We start from the raw sequence: 22,233 nt of genomic DNA on the forward strand, positions 1-22,233 counted from the left end.
TGGTTCTTTCGTTCAACAATATCGCGTTCACGATGCAGCTTGGAAACCTCGTCCCGATTGATCATCCGCGGTCGGGGTTCCAAAAAAAAGTTTAACGAACGTTTTGCTTGGCTGAGTCTACAGTGCACAGTACTATACGATACATCGATTCAAGACACGGTCATCAATAATAATACTCAGAGATCCCATTTCATTTCTATTTCATCCCGTCCTCATTCCATGGACATGACAAATAGATAGATACCCAGGTCTATCTATACATACATGACAAGTATCATCCCTCAATTTTGACATATCCATACAATTACATTATCTCCGGAATTCTCGTGGTTCATTTGGTTCTAACATTAAAGAAAGGAAGGTATAACTCTGGGTCGAAAGCTCAGCAAGCTGATCCTGATCCCAGAAAGACGACAGATAAATAGATAGGATGGCCGCGGGGAGAGGTTTCCAGCCTCGCCGCCGGACGGCCAACATGTATCCTTGCAGCGGAAACCCAGTTCGTCAGGATTTGAGCTGATTAAGACCGTGGTAGACAGGAGAAATCTATTCTTCCTGCTTGATTTCCTGCTTCACGGCGCCGAACTCACCGCCGTCTTCAGAGCTCTCGGCCTTCTGCTGCTCGGCGAGGAAACCGTATTGGACGGCCATCTCCTCGACCTGTTCGGGAGTGAGGAACGGAAGCTCCTTCGCGGCGCGAACGTAGCCCTTGCCGTCAGTCCATCCCTTGGCGAAGATGATGTCGATCTCTTCCAAGCTGCGTCCCGCGGTCTCAGGGTAGAAGAGGTAGATCACCGGGATGAAGCACGCGTTCACACAGGCGAAGAAAAGATAGGTTCCCCACCCGATGTCAGTAAGCATAACAGGCGTCACCATAACAACAACAAAGTTCCAGAGCCAGTTGGTGCAGGTTGACAGGGCGTTGGCCTTCGCTCTGGTCTTGATGGGAGAGATCTCTGCCGGGTACAGCCAGGGGAGAGGAAGCCAAGTAGCTCCAAAGAAGGCAATGAATGTGAACAGACCAACAGCAGCGCCCTTCGCGTTTGCTTCGTTTTCCCTGATCAAGCAACTGAACGTGATGACCATAGACAGAGACTGGCCCGCAGAGCCGATAAGGAACAGCTTGCGACGGCCAACGCGCTCGATGAAGAACCAGGAGAAAGTGGCGAAGATGGAGTACACAATCATGTTGACACCACCCATGAGAAGAGACATGTTATGGGTCTCATGGATGGACTTCTCAAACAGAATGGGGAAGTAGTAGATGACAGCATTGCAGCCACCGATCTGCTGGAAGAACTGCGAAGAGGAACCAAGAAGCATGCGGCGGAAGTGCTGAGTCTTGCCATTGGTGAAGACTGCCGAGAGAGGGGTTGTTTTGCCAGCACCGGACCTGAAAAGCCATCAGCCAAACCACACGGGAATCTTAAAATAAAGAGACAAAGGTCCGAGGGAGCATACGCTTGAATGGAGTCCAGAATGGTCGCCTTCTCAACCTGAACCTGGTGGTCCGAGATCTCGAGGCCACGGAGGGCAGCGATAACCCTCTCGCCTTCCTGGTAGTTTTCCCTCATGAACAGCCATCGAGGGCTGTCAGGGAGGAAGAGCATGCCGGCAACGATAATGACACAGAAGAAGCACTGGAACGCAATTGGGAACCGCCAGACCAGGTCAGCTGGGCCATACGAAGCTCCATAGTCAAGCCAGTATGCAACCATGGTGCCAAAGGCGACAACACCTCCTTCGATACAAATCAGCAGTCCTCTGTTGGTCGACTTTGAGCACTCTGCCTGATATGTCGGGATGGTCGACGTGTTGATGCCGTTCCCCACACCTGTTATGGTTCTCCCGATGATGAACTGCGCAAGAGGAGCATGTCCGGGGAACGAAGTTACTTGGATCACCACACCGATCACCATGATACTGATACCAAGGATGATGGCCTTTCGGCGGCCGAGTGCGTCTCCAGCCCACAGAATAAAAGCAGCGCCAATGAGACAACCTGACACGGATTAGCGATAAACGGGAGGGTTTGTTTAGGTGCTAGGGGCACCTCGGTACTCACCGATCTCGAAGATTGCGGTAACCAGACCCTGCATTCTGGAGTTATCCCGAGTCTCCTCGAATACGTCCGCGAATGCGGGAGCCGTGATAATTCCCGACATGACACCCTCTGCGCGCTGTCAGCCACATGTCCGTAGGGATTCCTCGCCAGTTACCACGTACGATCATAACCGAACAACATGAAGCCCGTCGTGGCTATGAATGACAGCGTTAGGGACAAGGGTCGGCCGGAAAGGCCGAGATACTTGGGAGGCATGATGGGCAATCAGTCCAACGTGTTGAACGATTCACCAGTCGCACTCCTCCAGCAGGCAACAACAAGACGAGAACGAGATATCCTCAGGATATAAACATGTGAAGGCACTGCCTCGAGAAAACCGGGGGCGGAGACAGGGAAGACTCGTGCACTCCGTTCGTCCTCCACAGGAGCTGGAGCTGTAGCTGCAGATAGCAGACTGGAATCTTGCGGGGATGTGCCTATCTAAATATGCTGAGCGACTGCCCTGGAGGAGCAGGTTTCCCGAGGACCGCATGCTGACCAGCAGCGTTCGCCCGAATGACGGGTCCGCAAAGAGAAGCTGCAAGCAGCTCTGCTCCTACGAGATATTTCTCGCAAATTGGACCCAAAGGTTGAATAGTGGAGAGCCGACAGGGAAGCGTGCCAGAGTGGGACTGCTGGTCTGGGGGATTAAGCCATAGAAGATTTGTGGCTTCCCCCGCCAAGAGACCCCGAATTCCCTGTTCGAAACTGCGGGCGATCTTGGCATCTTGGCAGGTGCGGCCAGCGGAGAAAGCTGGCCGCGCATCTAGGAAAGATCCGTGTGCATCGGAGCCACGTACCGAACGATCATCGAACGCTCGACGGAAGAACGAAAGGACACCTTGCAGCGAGCTCACGCGAGACGGGCGTGATCGGGAGCAGGATGGGAGACTCGGGACGGACGCGTCGTGTCTGGCCGGATGGCGGTGACCGTGGGCAGAGATCTCTCTCTCCTGCATGGTTCTCCGCGAACCCACCGTCCACCCACACCGCCCGACGTTCAGCCTCCGGGTTAGACAGTTTGTGGAGAACACGGAGGACCTGCAAGGCAGGATGTTTCCCAGAACCAACATGTGCGCGCTCACGCCTCGCGGACTTGACGAGAGCCATCGGCAACAGGCGTCGGCGACAAGACGCAAGCCAAGGGAGAGCCAAGAACAGATCCAGGCCGCCGCTACGCTTGATGTGGCAGATGAGAGCGCGGGCAGCCAGTAGACGCTCGGGTCATGCCGAGAAAAGACAAGATGCCAAGCCGAGCGGGCAAGCCCGGTACGTCATCGTCTCTCCCGGGTCAGGCACAACTTGCCTGCCAAGGCGGAAGGCGTGCTGTGCCGCCCTGGTGTGCCAAGCGCGCGTCTGCCGATCGCTCTACGCGCCGCCTTGGCCTCCCGACCGCCCGCGCCGCAACCGACCCCGAGCCTCCGTTTGCGACGCTACACTCCAAATAACGATGTTCGGATGCGCCTGCGCGGCCTAAGGTTGAATCTCGGGCGTGAGCACGTGGACCATGATGGCCTGGCCTCTTCCCAGCACGCTGGCATCACGCTGCATTCCCCATGATTTCTTAGTCCCAGCTGTCACTGCTCCCCCATGGCACCGATGAAACATGGAGTACCCCGTACTTGCATCGGGTCACGAGTGAAACAAAAATTCCATACTACTTCTACGAGATATCCGGGAACCAGCAGACGGCCTGGCTCCTGCATCAACAAGCCCGGGCCAAGCGAAGATCAAGCGTTTTTACCCGGCCACGATGCCGGTGGTTCACCCGAACTGGCGACTTGGCAGTGCAGTATGCGGCCGGTTGGCGAAGAGGAGCATCTGTAAGCAGCGCATGCCACTGATATCACAATCGTGCAAACGGGGGGCCTGAATCTCGATTTCCCCGTTTTTAATAATCCAAAGTGGAAAAAAGACCGCCAACAAGACAATGCCCAGCACTGCCAGGGCCACAGGGAGACCAGAGGTAAAGGTTAGCTGTTGGGGAGCTTGTCAACAAGACGAAAGCCGAGATGAGATATAGCGGGGAAAGGAAGGTCTCCCGAGACCCCAAGAAACCAAGACTCGTCGGTATCTGGTTCTGTCTGCGCCACTGCCGCAAGATGGTCCAATGGCCGGCTGCTCGATTGTAAAACCAACTGCACGTTCCACACTCGCGAGATGCTGTCGCATACTAGCCGATCGGATTCGGATCTATTATCAGAGACCTCTGCACAGAGCACCGCTTACTGGACTTTGCTACGCTGGACTGTATGTCAGACATAAGCTGCATAACCTGGACCATCAGTCTTCTGCAGTAGTACGTGCATGTCCTTCTATGAATAACAATTGCCCCTCACAGCAGAGGCTGTGAAAAAAAAATCCCGAAACATCGGTCCTCTACTAGAAAAAAAAATAATAAAAAGTGAAACAAATGTAACCTCAGACAGTAGCTTCTAGGGTTACCCGTGGATTGGTCAGGTACCGTGCCGCGCGGAGTTTTCCGGAAGCGATAGACCGAAACGGTAAGGTTAGGCGTAGCCCGGCACATGGATAGAACGAGTGCAGCTTCAAAAAGAATTGCTAAGCTTTCCCCTCAACAAGAGGAGCTCGCATGGCTCAGTTGGTAGAGCGCATGACTAGTAATCATGAGGTCCGCGGTTCGAATCCGCGTGTGAGCAGTTTCTTTTTTCTCGCTAAATATATTTTATTTTCTACATAATTCCTTTTTGCCCCTTGCCTCTGATCAAAAAACAGGACCAATAGAAAGAAAGATGTCTTGATGGATTTGTTGGTTTTGTTTTCTTTTTTTGAGATATTTCTACACAGCTACACTGCTCTGCAGGAGAACCTGGTTATTGCGCAGCATCTGTCAGATTCTCAGGCCTCCCTACCTTACGTACTGTACTTTGGCAGTCCGCAATCTTTGTCTCTCTTTCCCGCTCCCGAATCCGATCCGTCCTCTGCACGGACCGTTCCGGCCCCCAACCAAACAGGAATTTACATACAGTATAGAACCTTGGGCGATTTGTTATTAGCCATGATTCTTGATTTCATCCTACCTACCTAACGGTCCCTACGTAGGCTGAGCCCGCTAGCTCCTGGGCTGCTTATCTCTTATCATATCATCCATTGGCAATGACATCATTACTCCTCATGCGTAGTACTGTGTACTGTAGCATAGCCTCCTTCGGAGTACCTACCTTACCTAGCCTAGGTACCTACTCTACCTACATGCGGGGGGCCTGGGGAGGAAGGATCGTAATGTGAAACGAACAGTGTGTGCACTTAACTTCTCCGCCCGGGGAATTAAAAGCTAGGTGACTACCAAGGTACTACCTAACTTAGGTAGGCAGGTAACCTGAATGAACTTCAAAATGAAGAGTACTACTGATGGGCACGGGGCACTTTATATGGAAGACCTAGGGCAGGGCGGGGGCAGGGATAGGTTCTGAGGTCCCGCCCGCTCGCGCACTGCACTATTTATGTCTCCTCGTCGTCGTCGATTCCCTCTCAACTGGGATGGCTGTGTCCACACTGACAAAAAATATATATAATATAAGCACGCCTAAGGAAAAAAAACAATTCTTCCTCTGCAGTCTCTCATCTGTATTTTATCTGTTTAAGAAAATTATTTTTATGGTGTTGATTTTTTTTCCCCTCTCTTCTATTGTAGGAATATAATTTATATATAGTCTCGATGTCTGATGATTGGATTTGCAAAGGAAGAGATAATGCTTGGACTTTGCTCATTTAGGAAGGTTAATGTTAATTCTTATCATATGTACTACACTGTATTATTAAAGCGAGTGATCCTTCTACATCCGAATCTGATCCGTATAACCCCTGATTCTCCTCGAGACCGGAATTGTTGGCGGAACGATTTGTGATTTGGGTGCGCAAGCAGCCGAGTCCGGGGATTATTCTCGGCCAGCCAGCACATTATTCTTGGGCCTGGGGCGGCGGCGATCATAAATAAATAAATAAATAGTCTCGGACGAACGAACAAAGGCGCATTCATTGTTTATTTCAAGTTTCTCGTTCTCATTCAAAACGCACACGTCTAGACCCTGGGGCACGATGAAGAGATCTTTGTATCTTTGTTGACTTTTTTTTTGACGTAGTCCAGGTTGGTGATTGGCTTTATGTAGAAAAGAACCGCCGTCTAATCCCCACAGACGTTTGAGGTCCGGAGCAATAGCATATGTGCGTTGCGGAATGATGACAGGGAAAGGCTAAGGGCATCTTCATTTATGTACGTAAAGCTGCTGCGGACGGGATGACGTGGGGTCTTGAGCCACGTGGCAGCCATGACTGAACTGATATGACTGCAGCGGGCGAACTGGTGAAGACTGCTGTATGGGTCCACTTCGAGTTCAGCTTTTTGTCCCTCTCACTAGTATGGATCTTCGGGAAGCTTGGTATAGATCAGATACATGTTAGCCCTCCCTGATTGGCCCGCACTCATATCCCGATTCGGCTTAGTGCGGGTCCTAATCCAACGACAGGAAGCCATAAAAGAATAATATGGAGATGAGCATCCATAGGTACAGCTTGCTTATGTTGGACTCAGCTTTTTACGTACATAGTGTTCTCAGCCGCAACAGTACAGAAGGCTTGTTCTGCGCTGGACCTCTCTGATTGGCCTGTTTGCTAAATATAGATAGATCTTCCTGTGCGGGTAGCGAATCTCAATTCAATCCTGAAATCATCAGAGCCAGGGTTCTCGATGTCGACGTATATAAGTTTACACAAGTCCATCTCTAGAAGGGAAGATAATATTTTGACTTTTAAATGACGTGAACTGTTCAGATTTGATTTATCTCTTTTTTTTTACCTTTTCTTCCCCCCTCCTTCTTAATTGACCAGACAGATAGTCCATTCGTTCTACCTCAAGCGTCATGCTGTCAATCCCTCGCCTTGTCCTTTCCTTGGTGCTTGCTGCCACGTTTACCATGGCGGCATCAACACCGACGGCAAAGACCGAGCTAGGAACCATCAATGGGAAGGCATGTAGCTCGAGCGCCAATGCGTTCTTGGGAATTCCCTTTGCGGAGCCTCCCACGGGAGATCTGCGGTTCGCACCTCCGGTGGCATATAACACCAGCTATCCTTCTGCGGGCTACAATGCGACCACCAAGACCTTGCCATGTATCCAGTTTGGTAATGAGTTTGTGGAGGACCAACCGTGGTCGGAGGATTGGTATGTTTTATATCTCGAGGAAACCCTTTTTTGTTTTCCCAAGATGTAGTACTGATATTGTCCCCCAGCCTTTTCCTCAACGTTTGGGTCCCCTCGAATGCCTCTCCTGAGTTGAAATTGCCGGTCAAATTCTGGATACATGGAGGTGGAAGTACTGTGGGTGCCCCCAGTAACCCCACGTACGACGGCTGCAACCTAGCGACAGATGCCATTGTCGTGTCCACCGCATACCGGCTCGGGCCCCTGGGCTTCCTGACACTGCCACCTGCCGGGATCCAGGGAAACATGGGCGTCCAGGACATCTTGCTCGCCTTGGAATGGGTCCAACACAATATTGCTGCCTTCGGGGGCGACCCGGTAAGGGAATCATTTCTCCGGTTGAATTGGCTGGAAAAGTATACATATATCCTGACAATCGATCCTGAAACCAGAACCACGTACTCCTTTTCGGCCAATCTGCCGGTGCTGCTCTTACTTGGGTCATCAGCTCTCTACCTCAGGCACCGAAGTTGATCAAAGCTGCCATCGCCGAGTCTGGTGCTGGGGGGAGAAGACCGAGTAGTGAGAGCCTAAATGTACTGGCGGACTTGTTTGCTGAAAATCTCAACTGCAGCGTCAACGATGTATGTAATGAGTGACTTTTTTCCGGTTTTCTTTCTCTTCTTCCGGACTCGTTTTGCTAATTTTAGTCGGCGTGACAGATTTCCTGCCTCAGATCCAAACCGACCACGCTCATGAATACGTCTCTTCCACAACTTCCTGACGGCTCTCCTGTGACTAGGTTCGGGCCATTTGTAGATGGAAAGATCATCCCCGATGATCCAATGGACGTGGGCTCACGAGTCCCCCTCGTGGCGGGTGCAAGTAGGGACTCTTGAGCTTTTCCTATAGCCTTTTTCAAAAGTTGATTCTCACGGTCTTTGATAGACACCCAAGAAGGCACCCTCTTCATCGTCGCGGAGGCGAACAACCTCCCCCTCGGCCTGACCGAGTCCGACTACCGCAGATACCTGCAAAAGCAGTTCGGCGACAACAGCACCACGGTCGCCAAACGGTTCCCCGTCTCCAACTTCAACAACACCGTGGCCCCCGTGTTCGAAGCCATGTCGTACATGTACACGCTGCTGAACTACGCCTGTCCCACCCGCGCCGCGCTCGAGGCGACCCGCAAAGCCGGCGTGCCCGCCTGGACATACCGATTCGGGGCCCAGCCGACCTGCGCGTGGTATGACAAGATCGAGGGCACCAAGGAGGCCCTGGAGATCCTCGGGGCCACCCACACGGCCGAGATCCCCTTCGTGTTCTCGCTGCTGACCGACTTGCCTCCTCCGAACGGAACGTGCTCGTTCAACGGGCAGGAAGTCGCGATCAGCAAAGCGCTCGTTGCCGCCTGGACGTCGATGGCCGCGGCGGGCAATCCGAATGACGCATCAGCGTCGGCCTTGCTCGGTGGGACGTGGCCGGAATGGGAGGCTTCGTCGTCGTTAGGGTTAGTGGTCGATGATCGTGCTCCGTCGCTTGGTGTCGTGGACTTTTCGCCTTGTGATTTCGTCGAGAAGTATTACATTTATGCGGCGAACGAGAAGGTGTCCGGTTCGTCAAAGAATGCATCTGCAACTGTTGGTCGTCGTCGCCGGAGTTACGGTGGTGTGCGGCTAGCTTGAGTGAAAGGTGGTGCCCTGATCTGATGCCTCCAGTATGCCAGTCACTGTTATCGAGGCGTTTTTTTTTTTGCTCTTTGAATGTGTCAAAGACCAGACGCTAGAGCTTGGGCAAAGATCAGGGTGTTTCTTGCGATTTGCTGGTTTATCGACTAAAGGGAGAGTTTTCTTGTACATTCTGAAGCTCGTCTTCTTCTTTTCGTAATGGGAACCCTGAACGTAGACGAACAAGACGATAAATTTGATGACTAACTAGGATTCCTAGACGGCAAGACGAAGAGAAAAATGATGATTAGAGGAAAATCAGAATCAGAAGAATACCTATATAGACAGATCATGTACCAAAATTCTGCGATCCTAAAAGTTGTCGATAACTCGTCTCAGATGGCGGCTTGCTTCACGGGTGAGATCTCTGTTTGACCCCTAGAACTCCTAGAGTCTGGCAGAAAAGAAACGGATAACCATCCAACCTTAGAACAGCGCAGTCCGTCCTGTTCACTCGGGCTTCCTGCCATACACAACCCAGCTAAGAACAATTAAATTAGTTATGTCTCAAGGCAGTAAATAATAAATAAATAATCGAACTTACAAGTCCATTATGGCATGGATCTTACGATCCTTGAGATCGTTCCGAGCCCCCTCCGCAAGAACCTTTACTTCCTCGGGCTTCCATGATTCATGTCTCGTCAGTACGGCCATAGCAGCTGCTTCAAACCCTTCCGAGACTGCGACGCGAAGCCAGGCACCGATTTCTTTCTGGAGTTCGTGGAAATTCATAATTAGCGGCCGTTTCGAAAGGAAAGAGTAGGAGGAGCAAAGGCAGAAGTAAGAAAAAAAACCACATACGTAATGCGGATCTTTGGCCCAGACGCCCATAGGCACAGGATACTTCTTCACCTGGATATCCACGAGCCCTGCTTCGGTGAACCATTCCTTATAGAGTCGTCCCGGACTTGCAGGATACCCCGCTTTCTCAAAAGCATCCACGACCTGCGTATAGTACTTCTCAAGCGCCGTGCCCTTGAGGGTTCCATCCTCGGACCGGATCCGTGCGTCCCAGTCCTGAAACTCCACCCAGCCGCCGGGCTTGGTGCAGCTGAATCATCATATTAGGTTAGAGCCTTTAAGCTAGTTAGATTAGATTAGGTAGGGAGTCTTACTTGTAGCATTGTTTTATCAACTTCTTGAAATCCTTGATCGAGTGGCATAGATATCGAGCGTGGATAAAGTCAAACGGTGTGTTTTCATATCCCCATTCGGATTCGATATCGTCGACCACGAACTTCAGGTTTGGTGGGACCCTTGATTGGCAGAAATTCTTTTATCAGTTGGTTGTTTCACAGAGTGCGGGGTGTGAACCGACTAACAAGGTTGGCTGAGTAGGACTCAGATCGTTACCGATAACCTAAAGGGGAGGAAAGAGGGAGAGATGTCTTAGCCAGGTGCTGGGTATATCTCTCATTGCAGGAGCGCGTACCTCTGCAGAAGGGTACCGATCGGCTGCAAGATGCCCATGTAAGCCTCAGGAGAGCGAAACATTAACAGGACTCTCAAGTCAAACCGGCTTACCAAAATCAATTGCCCATATTCCAGTTCCAGTAGCAAGGTCAATGACTCGCTGTGGTGACGGTCCGATAGGTGCAAGGAATAGTTTCCTCCCCATCATCTTCAGGTTCAGCTCGTGGGCCAAGTCTAGGCGATCGGACTCTTCCTTATCGTTTGGTAGGAGGTAGCCTTTCCAAGAGGTATTTGATTAGTAAAAACCCAGTCCTTGAGGAATAGCAGGTGTCCTTACTTCCATCACGGTAAGCATGGTAGCGTCTGCCATTTTCATGGCGGTAAGCCTGCACGGAAGAGGTCAAGGAGGAGCTGTAGATCGAGCTGGTATGATATGTCAGTCAGTCAGATCGCTGCGATAAATGTAAAAATCAGTCACTAACAGCTCATTTCCATAAGAAGAGTCGTTGTCGGTGACCTAATATCCATTAGAAATCTGATTGTTACAGCCCAATATGGAGAATGGATCGGATTGCTTTTTGCAAACCTGAGCATCCACTTCAATGGCAGGTTGAACAATAAGCTTGTTCTTCCCGGTAGGCTTACTTTGCTGCGAGGATTCTGCCATTATTGAGTTGGGTTCTGGTGATAACAGATAACGAGGCAGAAGTATGAACTCTGATAGGTTCCTGGATGTGCAGCGCGAATATGATATTATTCAGAAAGAGTTGGGGGGAAAGGTAGGGGGTGATTATTGAACTGTTGCTCTTTGTGACCCCAGTCGCTTGCTTTTACCTTTAATTACCTTTTAGTTGGGCGCCAGCCATGACTCTAAATGCGTTAACCGCAGGATGATGCATATCCGAGGATGCACGCCGCCGAAAATGGAAACCCAAGCCGTAGCCCGTTGGCTAAATGGTGTTAGTATAGGTAGCTAATTGGTCAATGCTTCAGCGCCTGATTCCGCGAAGTCCAACTGGTGAGGAGTTGGATGGAGAGAGAATGAACGTGTACATTACAACTGTCAGTCTGTCGTTGTCGATCCAATGCAACATGCAAGAGTATCCCCACTGCCCTTCGACATGTGAGTCGGGGGACTGGCTGATCGTGTTGTTCAGGGTCAATAATATAATTTGCTAACATTGTTAGCAATGCTGAACTGCCAATAACGACATCATCGAGACTATGTCCATAGTCTGTATCGCAACCATCCGTCCTTTGTTCTTTGTTTGAGATACTGTCAGACTGCGCGAACCTAGTAATCCGAAGGTATGATGATGAAAGCTGTCCCTATTTGAATCTACCTAACTAACCGACTATTTTATCTCATGGAATTCGGGGTTAAGACCTTCTGATATGGATATATCAAACGATTCCGAAAGAATGATGTATCGATGCTGTCACGGAGTGGCTCCTAGGGAGCATTCTAGGAGCCAAACCGCTGCGCCACCAGCAAAAGACTAGGATACGAAGCCAACGGCTTCGTATTGCTCTCGCTTATATAGCTTCTTGCCACGCCGTCACATCACCCCCGCCTTGCCCAGGTGCTCCCCCCTAGCACCTGTCTCTGGGTCTCGGCAGCCAGGCATGTCCATAGGCGCCTCGGGAAGCCACATAAGCTAGCCCCCAGGGATCACAAAGGCACCCCGTCAGCCGCAAGGTCTCTTCAGGTAGCTGGCATCTGTCAATCCCTGAAAAGGGCGAGGTGTACTTACGCTCAGTCCGATTCGAACCCCCGACCGGTTGGCTTCGTATCATGTCAGAAGATTCTTCAGTCATCTTCAGCTCTTTCTGGTCTGCCGCCACTGACTTCTTAATGGGACAGTCAGCAGCTCTATGCCCCCTTCCCTCACAATGGAAGCACCGTCCCTCTTTCATCAATTTGTCTTTCCAGTCATCCTTTGTCGGTCGAGGGGACTTGCTCATGGGGTTCGGGGCTGGTCTGGCGGCAGTCATACGTGTTGAGGAGGTCTTTGTTGCCTGCTGATTCCTTGGTCAATTCTCTTGAATTAACCGCAAACTGTTTGCCACTTGGGAGCAATAGGTTGAAAACTCTTTGAAGGGTCGGGGGGAAATTCGTTCAGAAATGGTAAGCTCTTGGAGCTTCCAGGTCAGTTTGTGGTACAGTTCCTTCTTGTATTCGGTCTCTGGGATCTGGGCTTCGCCGGCGAGGTGAAGGAATTCGGTGACAAAGTCATGGTAGCAATCAGACGGGGTCATTTGGAGATTCCTAAACTTGAACTTGGCATTGACAATGCGGTTTGGATCAAGATAGATGGTCTTCAGGTGCGCGAAGATCTCATCAGCGGTCTGGTATCGATTCGGGGCTTCGTCCCGAAGACGGGGGGCAAGGTGATCAGAAGCCTTCCCTCCAACTCGGTTCTCTACATATGCCATCCGGAGCTCTTCGCTGGGGTAATGGTCGGCGTTCACGGCTAACTTATTCTTCATTTTAGAAAGCCAGTCTTCAAACTTCGGGTCTTTTCCATCAGTCAGGAGAGGTGGGTCTGGCAACTTGGTGGACTTGCGAAAAGCTTCCGGTGCAGGGGTCCCATGGACTGAGCCGGCTCCTCGTTGCATAACCATCTGAACAATCTGTTCCTTGTAGTCCTCGCATTTTGCTGCAAGCCGACTAATCTGTTCATCCTTCTCGGCGATCTCCTCATTTGTATCATTCTTCAGGGTGCTAAGCTCAAGTTCTAATCCCTTGACCTTCTTCTGCAGTTCGTCATGGTCATCAAGTACTGTGTTGAAAGTGTGCAAAATGGCCTCATAAAGGGCCTTCCTGTCTTGTTCAATAAGCTCGTCGAATTGCTTATAGGTCATCTCCCATTCTTCTGGGAGTTCGCCATCTTGGTTCCGGGAGTCTCGAAGGATTGAGACGCGGCGTCTCTCCCCAGAGGGGCCTTCCTCAATGGCGGTTGACTCACGCGCCATTCTGTTCGATTTGGTTCAAATTCAGGTTCTGTAATCAAGTCGAGAGGTCGTCTTTGAAGTTCATGTTCAGGTCAAGCGTGGTGAGTATATAGGACACGTAGAGGGGCTGAGTGACAACAGCCAGTCTGGTCTACACTCAGGGTAAAGGGATAGGAAGGAAGAATGTGATGCTTTCGATTATGTGACGGCGCTCAGTCATAGTATTATCAGCTAAAACTATGGTAGCTTGTCATACAGAATCGAAAGCATGAGGGGAAAAGAAAGGAAAGAATTCGCAGGGCTTCGTGTAACGTGATATATATAGGCAAGTAGGACCGGCAGTATCCCAGAGACAAAGGAATGCTCAACACCGCCTACCTTACCGCCTAGGTGTCTGCCGCGCCGTCACAGATGCAATATAAAGGGGTATTGCAAGGGTATAATAGCCAATCATGGGTATAGGCAGTATAGTTCCTTTATTGCAGGGATTCTGGCCTTCGAGATGCCTGGATCGGCGCGTGCTGATTAGGCTCATAGGCTTCTTGGCATACCACTAGGTTATAGTGGTAATATTCGGCTGACAGATAGTTGTCGGGTCCACTGGCTAATGAACAGCTGGGGAAGTTAGCAAACTTGGGAAGCTTAATTGACTACCAGGGTTTAGTAGTACCTGGAAGAGGATACTCACGGGGTTAGTAAGTAATCACGATCCCTGACCGTTCCTGAAGATCCCCTTGGCTTATCTCATCATCAGTACACACTTCTATATGACTATTTGGTGTTTTCGTTTGAACGATGTACGGCAATCCAATTCCTACTAAACTATAATGGGTCGACTCTGCCACCAGTTTGGAATAGTAGCATAACACACACAAGTTTCGAAAGGTAACCTTGGAAGGAAGGGTTAGGTAGGTTGATTGCTTCTGAGAGGGGATAGTAGATCTGAGCTCTTTCTGCTTGATGAGACAACGTCATGATGCATCGACTCTTATCTACCACCACTGCTATTCTCTGCACCTACTTCATCATTACTACTCATTTTAGCTCTGCCTTGTGACACAAGTTACTGATCATCAATACAACTTCCTGCACTATGACGGCTGAGTATCCAGGACTCGGCCTCTTTTCGAGGCTTCCCTACGAGATCCGCGAACAAGTCTGGCTGGGATTCCTTCCAGTTGGTCAAGATACAAGATTCGGTAATCCAAAACAACAAAAAAACAGACCTCAGAGTACTTCGCGCAAGCTGAGATCTCTGTGATGAGATATTATATTTACTTTATTTGAACGTTTGCCTGCAGTTTAATCTCTTTCCAGATCTCCTCAAAGAACCCTTTCTATTGAGAACAGTCTATTTTAGTAAAGTCAGCGACTGCTGGAGCAAGAAGAAAAAGAAGAACAACAAAAAAAGACGAGCCAGGTGGAGACTGTCAAGCAAAGCCGATGCGAGGTCTCGGGGCTTCTATAATCTTCCCTTTCACAAGCTTGATGCCATAGAAGTGAATCTGTTTGCCCCGGATCCCCAACACTCCGGCCAGCTTTTCTTTCTGTGGCGAAAGGTCACAAAACTCATCAAACTTCTCAGAGAAGCACCATCGATGATTCCGCACTTGACTATCCACTCCGAAATTACGGGGACCAATACAATACCTATGATTGGTGCGGTCTGAAAGGGTCAAACAGCACGCTGTTGCAGGACTTTATCATAAACCCGATCATGATGTGGTAGTCTTACCCTTCTGCAGCCTACGGAACCTCAAATCAATCAAGGTTGAAACCCACTCCAAAAAGCTCGAGCAAGAGATGGATTGGAAAGTGATCAATTGGGCCAGCGACGTTGTTTCCAGGAGAACAGAGAAATTGACCGTTGACCATCAGGCCGCAGAACGCGACCTTGACAAGAGGGTCGCAGAAGACTATTTTTGGATATATCAAGGACTTTTCTGGTTCTGTGAGGGCACAACAGCAGACTTGATGCATCTAGATTGGTTTCACCACTGATTTGTCCTTAAACCAAACAGCCACTACTACTCGAAATTCGAGGAACAAATACTTGAGATTATCGAAACCTACCCTGAGGTTGTACTTACCCATGATAGCGGCCTGAAATACCTGGCGCTCATGCATCGCATCATGGTCACTCTACACCATCATGCCAGATCAACACAATTCAGATTCGGATATGAAGAGATATCCTGATTGGGACCGGATGGAATGGCGTGAGGTATTTCCATATGGTATTCCAAAGGGGACTTTGAGAAAATTCTATGAGAAGATGAGAAGATTCGGCCTTTGATCGACGAGGATGTCTACTTGAATTATGTACTCGAATGTGGCGGCTTTTTCTCAAGGTTCTATCATGCTGTTGAAGAATGGCAGTCATGTCACCCGGTACCGCAGACGCCGCCTTCCCTCAGTAGAAGTAGTAGTGGTAGTAGTATGAGTAGTAACTGGTTTGTATAGGCTTATAAACACGTCACTGTGCATGAAATTCCTCCAAACTCTGGTCTGAAAACATGCTAGATACAATGATATCCGTTCACTACCGATCGTGGGGGCGCGCCAAAATTCCCCACAATGATAGCATTAGGGATCTTAGTGCATTGTAAACTTGGAGTTGGATGTTGTCAAAAATTCTATCATCAGTCTCCGGTGGGCTGCTCGTGCTTCGATGTTGATGTGAACAGTCAAAGTTTTCAGCAGATCGCTAAGTCACCATGTGAAATCTGATTGCTCAAGCCGGTCCAAGCCAATCTCCCACAACATGGGATCTATACAGATGTCTCAATAATAAAAAACGGACGATAAAAAAAGAGGTTAAAAACCTACAACAGACGGGATTCGCTGGTGGTCACCCACCCAACTACTAACCGCCCGGCGTGTGGCTTAAGTACGGCTGAGCGGACGGGAAGCCCTGTTTTCCACACCCTATGGTCGTAGGTGCTAGATTAGCTGTTAGACGGGCTTTTGAGGTACATCTGATCAGTGGTAGAATGACTCTATCTTTCATCACCCCCTCCTAGGCTGACCGGGGGATGGGAATTTGGGATCCCTAGGGGGGTATTCATCCCATCCCACGGATGCCAAGACTTTATGTGATGGGATTTTCCCATTCCCTAAAATCTGAAAATCTTTATGCTATTCCCATCCCGTGGGATTTTTCTGGGACTTATCACATGTTTTTTACCTTCTTAGAGAGGTTTAGCTTTGTCTATATAGGGTATAGTTCTCAAGAAAAGTAGCAATTTTTAGTAACAATCTTAATCACATGACTGAAATGGGAAATTCCCATATCCCGCTTTTTGCAAAAAACTTAATCCCGATTTAAATGGGATGTGTCAGGGATCGCCCCCTGACAAAGAAGGACAAAGAGACAAAGGAGTATTGGCAGAGGATTCCGCCAGACAAGACTATGGATGATAGGCGGCAGGTTCCAGCTAGCGGGAGGAGGAAGATATATAAGGGCAGCGCTGCTGCAGGCAGATAGATCTTCTTTCCTTCTCTCCTCAAGCTTAGGAATTTCAGTACTATCCATTCTAAGAATATGATTTGAGCTTCCTTACAGGATGGGAATCCCATCCCATTCCCATCGGGAATATCCCATCCCGGCAGTCAGCCTACCCCCTCTTCTGCTACATACTGTCTTGGTAGATTGCTATTCTATACCCTGTGATTTTGGAGCTATTGGAGGGTGTCCAGACACAATAATAAGCCCACAGACCCTAGGCAAAGCCAGTCCAGATCAAAATATAGAAAAAGCAGCATGCTAAGTGACTTAGACGGGGGGGAGGGAGTGCTGAAAGATATGAGTACTATATTGTAGTCATTGGGAAACTAAATTAAGAAAGAGTTGCTGCTATATTTCCAACCTCAATCACAGTTTCTATGGCTCTAAGACCGTGCCATGTTCATAATACTATCAGTCCTCTGAACTCAGTAGAAGAAGCAGCAATTGTATGAAGCTTATCTTTATTGTATCAATTCTAACAGCAGGACTTCCCAATCACTAGACTAATCATTTTGTATTGCTATCAGAAGTCATTAGCTATGTATGAATGGGCGAGAGACAAACTTGAAAGCGATGAAATGAACTCACGTCATAAGCTCCTTTAAGGGCATGTATTTTCCCATTAGATACCAGTCAATTGGTTATGCAAGCTCCATCTGACCGACCCAGCCATTGCAAAGAGTTTGAGTGCCTCCACTTCCAGTGGCGACTTCAAAACCTTTCAGTGATTTGATATCCACCATTATCTGTTCCTCTGGTAACTTATACCCTGAAGTTGATAATTGTTCTATCCTCACGGATGAGCTCCATGCCGGTTATGTAAGTGTCTCCCATCTCTCGAATGATAGAGATACCAATCCTGGCAAGGGAGTGCGGCATGTAGACAGTTTGCATGAGATACTAAGATAATCCTTCTTGCATTGTAAATCTCTGCGCACTTCTTTCCAGTATAGATCATTAGCTGTTTCCCTTTCTGCTTCAAGGGAAATCTTGGAAGAATCCTGCCCCATCGTCATCATACTCGTATATTTAAGCCATCGATTTGTATCCCAAATTCTCTTCCTATTCTGAAGTTGATCGCCACCGACCTCTATCTTATTAGTGCAGTGGTAAAGGAGTCACCAATCTATCTTTCAGTGTCTCTTTTACTCCTCTGTTCTTCAACGAGGCAGCTTAGAAAACCACAGTCTCGCAAAAAAATTCCTGACTTGTAAATATGGCTGCCATCGCCCATGAAGCATAGCGGAGGTTAAGAACATCGTTGGTAGATAGGCTGCTATTACTTCCCGAATCTCAAGCGGAAGCGAACCGAAGTAGTCAATTATGTTACTGTCACTGTCCCGCATGCGGCTCAGTCTTGGGAGATCTTTTGCAGACTGCATTAGCTTTCTGACGGTCGGTACCTTGCAGGGTTGAGTTTCAAGTAGCTGCATCCATATCCTAGAGACTCACTATGTTAATCACTATACCTTATTTTAAGAGTTCCGCTTGTGAAAAGGTAATACAGACCGAACTCGAATTTTGATTTTGGCATTACCCTGCACACCTCAAAAAGCCTGTTCAAACTGAGTTCGCCATGGCTGAAATGCCCCATGAGAAGCCCCCAACAAACATTATGAAAGAGAAAAGCGGTTTGTTGCAAGTCTTTCGCCCTGGCCCACAGCCTAATATAATTGTCACCCTTGGTATCCCACTGTGTGGTTTCATCAATAGGAAGAATAAACTCCCCTCAGCGGTCTTGCAAACCAATACCCGACAGCTGAACACCATCAGGGGTCGAATATACTACCAGAGAGTGTGTGCTTGTTGAGTGGGCCGCGTGCAATAAACTATGGATGCTTGGTTAAGTACTCACTTGCTCGGTAAGTGCTTATGCAAGGCTTGGTCCACCAAATTCTAAATCCACACGATATGCAGTTTTGATCAACATTCGTCATTACGGAGTAGCCCCTATGTTATAGCTCGGGCAAGACAATCCGGTCATATGTTGGGAACATTAGAAGAACAAGATTTGGCAATTCCATACTTGGGATTTACTGCTGCTTATGAATTTTCCGATCCATCATGGTCATAGTTACGTCAACCTGGTTTGCAGCCTAGCAGCTCTCAAAAATTCTTCAGGAACCATATTTTATCGGTGCTGTAAGGTTGGAACAGTGGAAAGGGTTTTCACTGAGCCTTATCTGGTTAAAGTTGATGAACATCTGTTCCTCTTCATACGGACACTGGATACTATAAAAAGTGGCACCGTCAGAAATTGATCGTCAAATCCAAGCACCGTATTTTGTAGGTAGGATATTTCATTGGGAAGATTGAAAGTAAGACTTTCAGCACAGCCCTCATAACAATACGTGCCATACTTGAAGTAACTCCAAGTGACAGTGAACAATGGCACAGGCGGCTGCGAGCTTTCTGGTATTTATTACTTTCATGGAATTTCTGCATTTGTTGTATCCAGGGTTCTCCTCTAGGCCGAGTTGTACAGTATAGAAACATACATGGTCACAATACTAGAAGTATGTAAGTTCATACATAGGTGCCTTACTAATGTCTATAGGTGCTTCCATTGCAAATCTCACTTTGTAGAACTGCTGTAGAAGAACTTCTCACCATGTCTCAAGGTGTTTACTGATATTGTCACTCTTGGGGGTTCATGACTTGGCCTGTCAGTCCCAGTAATTGCGATGCAAAGGTCCTTTTCCAAGTCGACATGATTGCGGCCGCAGTAACCTCACAGACCCCAAGGCTCAAGGCTAGTCTTATTTCACGATAAAATATGAACAGCATGGGAATTGCCTTGGGAGAAAACCAGAAGGGGTCTCTATTTCTAGCTTTTAGGTGGGTAAAATAGAATCAGAGTTCAACTTAGTTATTCTATGCATTCAATGGTTCAACACGCTGAAAGTAAACATTATAGTTGGGGTTCCTAGGGAGTAGGGGAAGTTAAAACATCAGATGTCATTTACAGCTGGTGCCAATTCTCTGAATTGTACCTAGGCTCATCATAATTCGTATTTGCAAGCGATATGTGCAAGGTAAAAAAAATTTTCAGAAGACATGATGACTGTGGCGCTTTCTGTAACAAGACTGTCTGCCCTTACAGCAGGCCACTTCCAGACCCTCCAGTGTCTTTAGTCTCTGTCAATAATGTCACCGGTCCCATACCCAAGGCACCTCGGGTGGCTCGCTGCTTTCCCCCTACTGCGATCTGGATAAACTCCACATTGCAAACTTGGGAGTTGCCTTGGGGAGGCGGTTACTTGATGTATTATCCGCGTGGAATGTGTATATTTCCCGGTAAATCATGTGTACTGCTGCATATATGGTAACACTGCGAATTTCATTATAAAAAGAACAATCAATCTCCGGCGGCTGCTCATGCTTGGATGCAGATGTGTAAAGTCAAAGTTTTCAACAGATCGATAAGTCACCTTGGAGATCGGATAGCTGTTGAATTGACAACCGCAAGCACCTCCAAGTCGAATCCCCCACAACATAAAATCTATACAGAATTCTAATAAGCTTTCTTTAAAAAGTAGGAAATGGATCGAAAGCAAGAGGGGCAAAAATAAAAAAAAACCTACAACAGACGGGATTCGCTGGTGGTCACCCACCCAACTACTAACCGCCCGGCGTGTGGCTTAAGTACGGCTGAGCGGACGGGAAGCCCTGTTCTCCACACCCTATGGTCGTAGGTGCTAGACAATCTCTATACCAAGTCTTTTGAGGTACTTCTGATCAGTGGCAGAATGACCCTACACTACTCCATCATAAGGGCAGCTGGCTATGGGAGGATCAGTCGTGCTGGGGGGCAATCGGAGATACCGCTGCTATACTGGTGATGAAAAAAGAAAAATCGACTATAGAGTGAGGACCGTTTACAAGACCGATACGCAAGAACGATTGCTTTTACTGACATTTGTAATGACAAGTCCAGTTTTATCGCTCCAGGCGAGCAAATTTGTGCACTCCAATATCGCAAGCTCCGTCATCGTTGGTTTTTCCAACCGCGGCTTGGAAAAGACCTTTCTATCAAAAAGCACACACTATGCAGTTTACGATCGGTGTCGAGGATGGAGAAGACGACCTTGTTGAGGTAGACTGTCGGATATGTCCGAACATGAAAGAGATTAGGACCGGAAGACAGGTGAGACTAAAGAATTCTCCACCTACGCTTGAGACGACCTCCTAAATGGAATAAAATAATCTATTTCAGCTTCCCTTGACAGAATGGAGGCGGTGGGGCGTTCTCTGGATAAACATAGTTCTCAATGTAATCGCTCGCATGCAACAATTGACAATCTTAGTAAGATAAAACTAGGGGATAAAGAAATGCCATCTGTGATATTATGTACTTGTAGGAATCAGATTCTTTGACATCTCATCGTTCTCTATTCGTCGCCGTTGGATCCGAAGACGGGTTTCAAACATGTCTGGATTTAGCTCCCGATGTTGCTGGGTCGAGATGCGGGTTTCAGCCCAGATCTGGATCTAGAATCTGGGGGTATGTACAATCTGTCGTCAAACAGTGCGTTCTTTCGTGTACCGACCGCTGGTTTTCAGGATTGATGTGTTGTGCTGGCAAACGATATAACACTTAGACTGTGGTCGAAGAATATATATATTTTCGGGTGCTCTTCGCTAGGATCGGAGCAAACCTACACTGCGCAGGAATAAAAAGATCTAGACAACGCAGGACACGAGCTGTTAAAAAAAATATTAAATTGATAAAGAAAACCAACTACCAACTGAAGGCGCAAAAAAGAAAAGGACAATTGACACAAGGAGAGGCAAAAAGAGGAATCGGAGTGACGTAGGTAGCTACGTACACGGAAGAAAAAGTAATGCTCACACGCGGATTCGAACCGCGGACCTCATGATTACTAGTCATGCGCTCTACCAACTGAGCCATGCGAGCTGTGATTGGTAGCAACGTATCAAGAAAAATCTTTTCAAGCAAATTTTCAGTACCGAAGGTTCCGGAAGCTTGTCAGCGTCCATACATGGTTGGTACCGAACAGGTGTTCTCCCGGGGAGGTACCTCTCCGTCGGGACCGCCACAAAGCTTTCTTACTCGAGCTGAGCCATTTTTTGTCCCATTCCAATGCCAGCTGTTTGTCCACCCCTCCTTTATCGTGGATGCCAATGGAACTAGCCATTTTAGTCTCGTTAAACATGGCGGGATACCTGGGTATCTATGCCACACCGCGGAATGTGCAGAGCGACTGCAGTAGTGGTATTTCTGTAGCATTTAGCCTAGGAAGTATCAGCTATGGAACACCTCTGCGTTAAGGGAGAATCAATGGATTGCATGTGACCACATGGCTATCAGGGATCTGCTGTCTTCTAAAAATAGAAAGAAAAA

The 22,233-nt window shown here is 48.4% G+C and overlaps 6 protein-coding genes and 2 non-coding genes across 8 annotated transcripts; 4 read left to right on the forward strand and 4 right to left on the reverse strand.

Annotated features, from left to right (window-relative positions):
- Nucleotides 1–546: 546 nt before the first annotated feature.
- VTN00DRAFT_8467 (uncharacterized protein) lies at nt 547–2,320 on the reverse strand (the record flags this gene model as incomplete). Its single annotated transcript, XM_069435324.1, has 4 exons — nt 547–1,393; nt 1,462–2,002; nt 2,066–2,173; nt 2,227–2,320. The coding sequence occupies 4 exons, from the start codon at nt 2,318–2,320 to the stop codon at nt 547–549; spliced, it is 1,590 nt and encodes a 529-aa protein (XP_069285282.1).
- An 855-nt stretch (nt 2,321–3,175) lies between these two features.
- On the forward strand, nt 3,176–3,664 carry VTN00DRAFT_8468 (uncharacterized protein; the record flags this gene model as incomplete). The annotated part of the gene is made up of 2 exons (XM_069435325.1): nt 3,176–3,315; nt 3,400–3,664. 2 exons carry the CDS (start codon nt 3,176–3,178, stop codon nt 3,662–3,664), a joined length of 405 nt encoding a protein of 134 aa, XP_069285283.1.
- A 1,027-nt stretch (nt 3,665–4,691) lies between these two features.
- VTN00DRAFT_t154 lies at nt 4,692–4,764 on the forward strand. Its single transcript has one exon. It is a non-coding gene; the product is annotated as a tRNA-Thr (tRNA).
- A 2,274-nt stretch (nt 4,765–7,038) lies between these two features.
- VTN00DRAFT_8469 (uncharacterized protein) lies at nt 7,039–8,950 on the forward strand (the record flags this gene model as incomplete). The annotated part of the gene is made up of 5 exons (XM_069435326.1): nt 7,039–7,286; nt 7,355–7,643; nt 7,718–7,909; nt 7,988–8,150; nt 8,214–8,950. The coding sequence occupies 5 exons, from the start codon at nt 7,039–7,041 to the stop codon at nt 8,948–8,950; spliced, it is 1,629 nt and encodes a 542-aa protein (XP_069285284.1).
- Nucleotides 8,951–9,442: 492 nt separating this feature from the next.
- Nucleotides 9,443–11,072, reverse strand: VTN00DRAFT_8470 (uncharacterized protein; the record flags this gene model as incomplete). The annotated part of the gene is made up of 10 exons (XM_069435328.1): nt 9,443–9,473; nt 9,537–9,703; nt 9,794–10,043; nt 10,108–10,248; nt 10,315–10,352; nt 10,425–10,447; nt 10,517–10,681; nt 10,743–10,828; nt 10,888–10,922; nt 10,992–11,072. 10 exons carry the CDS (start codon nt 11,070–11,072, stop codon nt 9,443–9,445), a joined length of 1,017 nt encoding a protein of 338 aa, XP_069285285.1.
- A 1,367-nt stretch (nt 11,073–12,439) lies between these two features.
- On the reverse strand, nt 12,440–13,381 carry VTN00DRAFT_8471 (uncharacterized protein; the record flags this gene model as incomplete). Its single annotated transcript, XM_069435329.1, has 1 exon — nt 12,440–13,381. The coding sequence occupies one exon, from the start codon at nt 13,379–13,381 to the stop codon at nt 12,440–12,442; it is 942 nt and encodes a 313-aa protein (XP_069285286.1).
- Nucleotides 13,382–20,654: 7,273 nt separating this feature from the next.
- VTN00DRAFT_8472 (uncharacterized protein) lies at nt 20,655–20,968 on the forward strand (the record flags this gene model as incomplete). The annotated part of the gene is made up of 2 exons (XM_069435330.1): nt 20,655–20,735; nt 20,801–20,968. The coding sequence occupies 2 exons, from the start codon at nt 20,655–20,657 to the stop codon at nt 20,966–20,968; spliced, it is 249 nt and encodes an 82-aa protein (XP_069285287.1).
- A 745-nt stretch (nt 20,969–21,713) lies between these two features.
- On the reverse strand, nt 21,714–21,786 carry VTN00DRAFT_t164. Its single transcript has one exon. It is a non-coding gene; the product is annotated as a tRNA-Thr (tRNA).
- Nucleotides 21,787–22,233: the final 447 nt, after the last annotated feature.

This window comes from Thermoascus crustaceus (assembly GCF_041956765.1).
Source record: "Thermoascus crustaceus strain CBS 181.67 unplaced genomic scaffold VTN00scaffold_6, whole genome shotgun sequence".
Lineage (NCBI taxonomy): Eukaryota > Fungi > Ascomycota > Eurotiomycetes > Eurotiales > Thermoascaceae > Thermoascus > Thermoascus crustaceus.